The sequence below is a fragment of the Leptonychotes weddellii genome, chromosome 7, assembly GCF_054177405.1.
Source record: "Leptonychotes weddellii isolate Sample4059 chromosome 7, ASM5417740v2, whole genome shotgun sequence".
Taxonomy (NCBI): Eukaryota; Metazoa; Chordata; class Mammalia; order Carnivora; family Phocidae; genus Leptonychotes; species Leptonychotes weddellii.
Genome location: NC_138375.1, coordinates 104,365,132 through 104,374,177, shown reverse-complemented (window position 1 = coordinate 104,374,177; position 9,046 = coordinate 104,365,132). Strand labels below are relative to the sequence as shown.

General features: G+C 42.9%; 1 protein-coding gene across 1 annotated transcript; it reads left to right on the top strand.

Moving 5' to 3' along the window:
• The first annotated feature begins 474 nt into the window (after nt 1-474).
• On the top strand, nt 475-7,715 carry GZMA (granzyme A). The gene is made up of 5 exons (XM_081826875.1): nt 475-593; nt 3,095-3,233; nt 4,799-4,940; nt 5,141-5,410; nt 7,358-7,715. The coding sequence occupies exons 1-5, from the start codon at nt 524-526 to the stop codon at nt 7,517-7,519; spliced, it is 783 nt and encodes a 260-aa protein (XP_081683001.1). The 5' UTR covers nt 475-523; the 3' UTR covers nt 7,520-7,715.
• The last annotated feature ends 1,331 nt before the right edge of the window (nt 7,716-9,046 follow it).

Here is a 9,046-nt window from a genome sequence, read left to right as displayed (position 1 = left end):
GGGAAGGAGAATCTAGGCAGGAGCTTACTAATAAATAAGACTCCCTCCTGCATTTCCACTTGCCCTTGAACTATTAGTCCTTACATTAACCCAAGGAGATAACTAGAAAAAAATTTGGTTGCTGACCAATATTTTTCAAAGCTCTAATTTAAGTCTTCATAAATTCCATTAGTGGATGCAGAAGGTAGTATTGCTGCTGATGAAAACTAGAAGCCTCCAAATTTCTGCCGAGACGTTTTAGAGTCTCTCCTTGTGTACTACATTCTGAGGGCAGCAGGGTCCTCTCGCCCCCACCCACACTATAGAGTCGCCCTCCCCTCGTTCAGCAGTCTTAGCCAAGGAAAGCAAGCCCACTGGTAATGAGCAATTGTTCCCTGTTCTCACTTGTGTCTCATTTCTAAATGCTCAAGTTTGAAATTGGAAGGAGAGAAAACCACATCCTTTGTACCCTCAATATATAGATGGAGTCAGCCGAGAACTAACACAGATTTTCGTGCCAATTGATGTGGGGACAGTAGCCACAATGAGGAACTCCTGTACGTGTCTGGCAACCTCTCTCTCAATTGCCATTTTTCTCCTGCAGATTCCTGGAGGTAAGACTGCTTCTCATCATTTCCAGCATAACTATTAAGCAAATGAAGCAGACTGTCAGCAAACTTTTGGCCAGATTAGCTCAGTACAAGAAGAGATATGTGTCCCCCATGCTTTAATATTCTCCCTTGGAGTCTATGTCTTTATTTTAGAAGGAAAAACATCCTTCTTTCCTCTTTAAAATTTCCTCACAAAAAAATGATAGAACTGCCAGTGCTTATTGCTGCCAATTTATAACTTGAAAATTGACAGAAAGACAATGTTAATGCAAGCAAATAAACAAAAATGCTTGCCTTAGGAAAATAGATAGTACCTTTCAGGAAAGAAATAGTGGTGTTCAGCCTTTCTTGCTGCAGAAAGTACATAGATGGTTTTAAACAAAAGTAAAAACAAAAACAAAAACACCTGATTTCATTACCCAAAACAAATCAGGAATGATCTGAATTTATATCATTTCTCTAGGCTAGTGTGTGGTTGGGAATGTCCCCACATTGACTCTTTGGAAGTGCTATGGTATTTTGTATTGAGCTAATTCTTTGGCATTCCAAGTAATAACCGACATGCCTGGTTTTGTACGAGCTGCATGGGCATCAGTTTCAAATGCTCTGAAGCGCATGGCATTATCACAAGACAGGTTATACCCCCTGAGCGGCCTTAGATTTTCCTTGAAAACCTTCAAGAACGTGAGGACTGCTCTAGGGCTTCCTCAAGTTTGCTGACAAGTACGCACCAGCCGTGGTGTTAGCCCAGGGTCCGTCAGCTTTGGGACATGGGAGCGGGGGGCAGGGGCTGATGGAAAAACCTGTCTCACCCAAGGAAGTTGTTCTATGGTTTATCTTGCACCTAAAAATGAGGAGAAATTTTTTAAAATAATGAGGTTCCCAACATAAGAATAAAAAAAAAAGTGAAAACAAAAAAAAAATAAAATAATGAGGTTCCCGCATATTTGGGTAAAAAGTGTTGGCAGAGCAGAAGCCTGGCATAGTATGACTGTGTTCAGGCATGTTAAATCCTCCATAACATTGAAAACCGAGCAGATAAAAAATCCAGTTATAGCTTTCCTTCAAAGGAAACAACAGAAGCAGTTTGCTCTGCTCTTCTCTGTTTCCTGTGGTCAGAGAGAGCAATGTGGGCCCATAAGGGAACAGATATAGCAAAGCAAGACTTGATGCTCTGGACCGACGGTCTCAACTCTCCTATACTTTAGAATATTCTGGAGGGCTTTTTTTTTTTTTTAAGATTTTATTTATTTGCGAGAGAGAGAATGAGAGACAGAGAGCATGAGAGGGAGGAGGGTCAGAGGGAGAAGCAGACTCCCCGCTGAGCAGGGAGCCTGACGTGGGACTCGATCCCGGGACTCCGGGATCATGACCCGAGCCGAAGGCAGTCGCCTAACCAACTGAGCCACCCAGGCGCCCCTTCTGGAGGGCTTTTTAAACAATACTTGCATCCAGCCCCAGCTCCAGAGATTCTCATTTATACTGATTCTGGGTAGGGATCAAGAATTGCTAGGTTCCAAAAGCTCCTCACCCGCTCTAAACTCTACCCCTGACCCTTTTAGGAGTGGTTGGTTGCAGATGTTGACTTTTTTTTTTTTTTTGAAGCTTGTGTATGTGCTCACCAAACAGGTGATTCTGCAAAATGAAGTTATTCTGTCGAGTGCATGATTTCTGCAGCTCAGAAGGTCCAAAGATGGGATCTTTCCATACATGACTCACCCAAGGAAAATTTGAGATGTGGGTGAAGTTCTCTGGATTTCTCTAAATTCCTTATCCTTTAACTTCCCTATCCTTTCCCATTCCCAACACACTTCTGGAAATGAGAGCCCTTAGGACCACTCTCTTCCCCTTCTGTCACTCTTACCATTTGCATCTTTTTGTGAATTTGGCAGTGAGTGAGTTTTATGAATGGAGTAACAGTCACTCTGCCCTATTTGAGAAGCCATGGAGTCTCAGCCAGCGGTCAGGAGAAGTATTTTAGGAGAGTCCAAGAACATCTGGTGCAGGTGGTGGGCTGAAAATATATCACAAAGGCACAAGATGGGTAAACCAGCATGGATGGTGTTTCTTGTGTACAGATCTATTGTTCAGTAATAATGAAACTCCTGCTCTGTCATCAAGGAAATTTAATTGGTCGGTCTCCTTACAACATCTTCTCTCCTCTCTTCTCCTACCTCTTTGGAAAAGGCCTTCTGTTCAACCGTGTGTTTCAGTCTGCAGGTTGAAGGGGAGCCTCAGGTGCAATAGATACTATTCTGTCAACTTAGGAATGAGGAGAGTACAAATTTCAATTAAACAGAAGTCTCACAATGACCAAAGAACCCATAGGTGGGGGCACAGCTAAAAGGTACTATATCAGTAGTGGGGGGAGGGCGGGGGGGCTGGATGCTGTCACCTACGTTTCCTCTCCAAGCAGGAAAAGCCTGTCTGGTCTTAGGAACATGGCTTTAGGGAGAACTCTCTGGAATGGGCACTGATAGGATTTGCCTTTTTCTTTTTAACAGATTTCTGTGTAGAAATTATTGGAGGAAATCAAGTGAGTCCTCATTCAAGACCCTATATGGTGCTACTTAAAGGAGAAAAAATCTGTGCTGGGGCTCTGATCGCTAAAGACTGGGTATTGACTGCAGCTCATTGTGCCCTGTAAGTGCTTGGGTTCTAAAAAATGTTTGTGCAGATATTCTCATTTGGGGGAATATTAATAAAGAGAATAAATCTTCACCAAAACCACAGGAAGCTCATGTGTATATCTTCACATCACTTAAGTCTCTGGGAAATTGCTTTACCCCAGCAGAGAGTTAAGCCCAGACTCAGCTCCAAAGTATCAGACCACTGGGGAATCCACAGTGAGCACCCTCACGCTTTGTGTTGGACTCCTCTAGAGCTACCAGCTCTGGGTGCTCCAAGGCTTTGCTTCTGGTCTTGACTTCATGATTAGAGAGAATTAACCACAGTCTGGAAGGGTAAAACTCTGTCGCCTCGGGAGCCTGAGCACAACAGTCAAGTAGAGAAAGCTTGTTTCTAATACCTTCCTTTTTGCTTTCCTGAACGTCTCTCACATCTCAGCCATCTCTTAACTCCTGCTGACTACTAACTTCAAAGCTCTTCCAGGCCTGGTCTTTCCTCCTTTCTCATAATCAAGCCACTCAACCTGGGCTGTCCAATATGGTAGCCACTGTCATACTGGTTTTATGAATTTACACGTGGCTCTATGAATTTAAATTAAAGTTAAATAAAATTACAGATTGAGTTCCTTGGTGGCACTAGCCATGTTTCAGGTCCTCGGTAGCCACAGTTGGCTAGTGGTTACCATTTTGGACAAGGCAGATGTGTAGAACATTTCATCATCAAGGTGTGCTCCACTGAAACCACGGTTCTAGTTTCTCAAGTGAAACTCACATCAGCTGATGTAACGGAAAAAATGACAGTGTGACGATCTGGTTGGTTTCATTCACACTACGTTGTGAATGATGATAACCTTAATTATTAATACACCAGAGAGTATTTTTTTAAGTAGGACCCACGCCCCACGTGGAACTTGAATTTACACCCCTTAGATCAAGAGGCACAGGCTCTACTTAACTGAACCAGCAAGACGCCTCCTGAGTATTTTGATTTTATTAACCAAAATGAACCTTTTGCAGGGAGTCAAAAAAAGAAAGAATCCTGGGCCTCTGCTTCAGATCACCATCCCCCCAATATACACACACTCAGTGCCATGCAAATAAGGTCCTTCGATGGGCAATCATATTTCTGAAAGCTTTCCCTTTTAAGTTTGTTGTTCTCTTACAAAGACCCCTTCAGTGCATTCTTCTACAACTACTGAATGCCTTTTGCTTCCATCTCTAGACCCCTGAGACCTTTGTTTTCCAGTATTCTGCAACCTGATTCTCTATCACAGCTCAGGGAAGGTAAGGGGGCACTAAAGACCCAACCCCTAAGACCCCAAGACTTGGCTTAGCTGCCATGGAATTCTCGTTATATGTTTTTCAGTGAACCTAGTTTAGCGTGTTACAAAGAAGCTGGTGGTGATGATGACAGATTCATAAACAATTTTTTATTCTTTACACTTTTTTCCTTTCTGAGCCACAAACAAGTATTGCCACAGAAAGTAGTTTTACAAATGAGACAGTAAAGCTGATCATATAATATGCTGAGCGCCTGATATAAAGAGGAAACCCAGTTAATAGTGTTGTGTCTGCTTTTAGGAACAGAAAGTCCCAGGTCATTCTTGGAGCTCACTCAATGACCAAGAGAGAGTCAGAAAAACAGATAATGTATGTTAAGAAAGAGTTTCCTTATCCGTGCTTTGACCAGGACACGCATGAGGGGGATCTGAAACTTTTACAGGTATGTACCTTTGATTGACTTCAGAGTCACAGAACCTCCTCCGATCTGGCCACCTACATGGAAATTTTTTCCTCGGTGCTCTGTGGCCATAGACAATAGCTACATAATGGGGTCCTTGAAGGTTGGGCTAGAATTTAAGTAAAAATAGGACCATTTAAATGATCTTATTTTGTTAAGTCTTCATGCTTGTCTTCTAACAGCTGAACAAAAAAGCAAAAATTAATAAAAAAGTGAGTATCCTCCCTCTCCCTAAGAAGGGGGATGATGTCAAACCGGAAACCATGTGTCAAGTTGCAGGCTGGGGGAGCATTCACAATAACTCACCTCAGTCTGATATCCTGAGAGAAGTCAATATCACTGTCATAAACCGAAGAATCTGCAATGATGAAAAGCACTATAATTATAATCCTGTGATTGGACTGAATATGATCTGTGCCGGCAGCCTCAAAGGTGGAAAAGACTCGTGCAATGTAAGTAAAATAAGATCCCACGTTTTAGCTGTTGAAGTCATGCAGATAGAGAATATGTAACATCAGGCTTTGTCTTGTCATGGCCTTGGCTTCTGCAGGGTCCTGGTGCCTTTTTTTACAGAAGTTTGATAAAATCCCAAATAAATTCATGTTCTCAGCTCACGTAAGTCGTTCATCAGAAACCTGTTCTCATTTTTCATACAAACACATACAGATCTCAATTTGAAAATATGTAACATCCAGGAGAGCTGAAGTCAGGGGTCCTCTAGGGTCTTCAATGCCCTTTCCCCCACCTCAGTACTCCCCGCAAAATTCACTGCCATTTGACCGAGCAAGTCTGAAATGCCTGTCCTTTCCAAGCCTAAGGATCTCTGGCTAGACTCTGCAGCTTCCTAGAGCCAAGCTCAGTCCCCAGGAAGCAGCTTCCAAATGTGACCCATACAGAGACTATGCAAGCCTCCATCCCAGAGTCCCCTGAGAGGCAGTGGGACACGGCCCTGCTTAAAGATACAAGTAGCAGAGACTCCTTAGAAAGTTTTAAGCTCTGAGTTTATCATTTCTCACTTTTCCCAAAGACCCTGTAGAGCCTCCCCTGAAGAGAAGGAGTTGCAGTGTAGGTGGTCTGGGAGTTTGAATCAGAGACTGAGAGATCCAGGGGTCTCTGTTCTTCCCAGAAGCTTGTCTAAACATCTGCAGAATCTGAATGGCTGGATTTCAGAACCAAGGCTAGGCACATCCCAGGAAGAGATGACATTGGTCCTCTGCACCTTTCCACTTTCTCTCCTTTGCCCTCCCTCCTCCCCTCCCCTCATCCACCATCCTGGCAATCCAGGAACCCAGAACCTTCGCGCCCTTGGAACCACATGCAACATCCTAAGGCCACAGCAGCATCCCCAGTGTGCCTGTCCTCCTCTCCACAGCCACCCTCCAGGGCCAAAGCTTAGCAGTCCTTCTGCCATCCTTTTAGTGCCCAAGACCCCTTAGAATTGGCCGCGGGTGAATTAAACCTGAAGGACTCCCTGTGAAAATTTCAGACCCTCTGTGAAATATACCTGTCCAGAAGGGGTCCCAGGCTCCCACATACTTCCTCAGTTCATATACTCATAAGGCCAATTTTTGCCTGAAAAAGAGGGACCACTGATGCCTTCATGTGGCTGGGAAGGAGTTGGGCACTCAGAGTCCAGCGTTTGCAGAGTTTTATGCACATGCCTCAGTGGCCCTCTGTCTAGCACCACCGATACTCCCTAAAGCCAGAGCAGTGAAATGACCACTTCAGACTCTAGACCTCAAATACATTTAAATACGCTGATTCTAGAGTTCTTTGAGAAAATCCAGGCTCACAGAGTGGTGGCACAGGCAGGGGTGAAGCAGTGACCTCCAGCTAACTGAAGCCTCTCTGTTGGCGGAGTCAGCTAGCCCTGAAGTGAGATCACTGGTTTCTGGAAGCTCCCGTCTAGTGTCAGATGCTCCAAAGAGACTTGGGGAAGCAATTTCTGTCTATTTGATAGACGAAGGGGAAAGTTGCTTTGGTTTTGTTTCTTTAGGAAAACAGTTACATGCTAGAGAACCTAGAAGACGCGGTGCTTCCTCTTTGCCTCAACATCCCATCTGCATTGCACTATTTTACCCCTTGAGTTATTAAGCATTTTAAGAAAACGACAAACAGGAGGGTTTCCCTTCTAAAGCAGAATCAGTCTCAAAATTAGTGGGTAACATGAGCAACAATACAAGTTTTATTTCATGTTCACTGGTTTACAAATAAATTGAGTGAGCCAATTTAAAAATATTAAAACATTTCCAAACATTTGGGACTTTTAAGCACTAATTTTCATTTAAGTCAAGATTGGTTTTAACTCCACATTGAATGTTCCACATTCAACAGAATTTTTCCCATCCCACTAGTGATCATGTTCCATGCTGATCCCCATTCCCTCTCTTGTTCTGCAGGGAGATTCTGGAAGCCCTTTGATATGTGAGGGTACGTTTAGAGGTATTACTGCCTTTGGCCTTCCAGGAAAATGCGGAGACCCTCGAGGACCTGGCATCTATACTCTTCTCTCGCAGAAGCATCTCAACTGGATAATTAAAACTATGAAGGGGTTAGTTTAGCTAATTGTACTTCATTTCATTTGCTGTCACTTCTTTTTTCATTGTTTGTTTCAAATTTTTATTTGAATTCCAGATAGTTAACATATAGTGTAGTATTGGCTTCGGGAGTAGAATTTTGTGATTCATCATTTACGGGATGGGCACTTGCTGTGACTTTTTAATCTTATCATAAATAAAATCAATTTGTGTAACTGTACCCATTTCTCCTATACCTTTAGTGAGCAGATCTGCACTGGCAAAGTGAAGCAGAGTAATATGACAACCTTACAGATATTGCAAGGGAGAGATGAGGGAACCAATGTCACCAGTGTCATCCATGTGTCAAGTGGCACACATACTTTCCTTGAATTATTCACTGTCCAAATGGGGCCCAGCAGGAGTGACAATAAGGTCAGGTCTGTCTAGTGACAGGCTCAGCAATTCTGCAGGGAACAGGAACAGACAGTCTGGAGCATTTGGGTTAAAAGGAAATGCGTTTGCCCTTCTAAGGCCATTGTTCCACATCAACACATGCTATCTATCTATCTATTTCTCTGTCTCTCTCTATATATATCTAGCTCAAGAACCTGAGTCTAAGAAAGAAATAGAAATGTCTTACAGTGTTTTCCAAAGGCAGGTGAGAAATAGAAATTAAAATTCTAGGGGACAGAAAGAAAAGTCCCCTAGAATTGGCCAGAGAAGAAAAGTATACAACAGAGAGTCAGCCTCCTCTCTCATTAGTTTGCATATAAGTCTTTGATTATCTAGGTGATTTCTTGGTTCTCCTCATCCCTGGGCCTGGGTGGGTCCAGCCAACACAATGGTTACAGGGGCTGCCATCACATACTGGGGAGTAAGTGCTCAAAGTTTTCCTTGAAAACCCCCTATGTTGTTATTCAGCACATTGAACTCATTGGGTAGTCATTAGTCCAGCAGCCACTTCAAAATGGGATTATGTGAATGGATTCCTTCAATTTCCATCTGTTCCTTTAGGAGTATACATGCGCACGCACACACACACAATGTATACCCAAACCAAGAACATACATCACCACCAAGAGATAGCCACTTAAAACAAAGAGAGCATTGCTCAATTACAAATGCTCAGGCCCCACCTCTAGAAATTTTTATTTAATTGTATTCAGTGAGACCCAGGACATAATATTCTTTGTATAATTTCCCCAGTGATTCCAATATACAGCTGGGGATGGGAGTCCCTACACTAAAAAGTGAGGTCTGGTACTAACATCTAAAACAGGGCTCTAACAGAGTCACTAGGATGATACTGTAGATACCTGTGATAATCCCTAATTCATAGTTAGGATTTTAACAGCAATAAGAGGATGGAATATTCCCTACTAGCAACATTACAGATTTTGAAGTCCACTTAAAAAGTAGTTGCATGGATGTCCACAATAGCCAAACTGTGGAAAGAGCCAAGATGTCCATCGACAGATGACTGGATAAAGAAGATGTGGTATATATATACAATGGAATATTATGCAGCCATCAAAAGGAATGAGATCTTGCCATTTGCAACGACGTGGA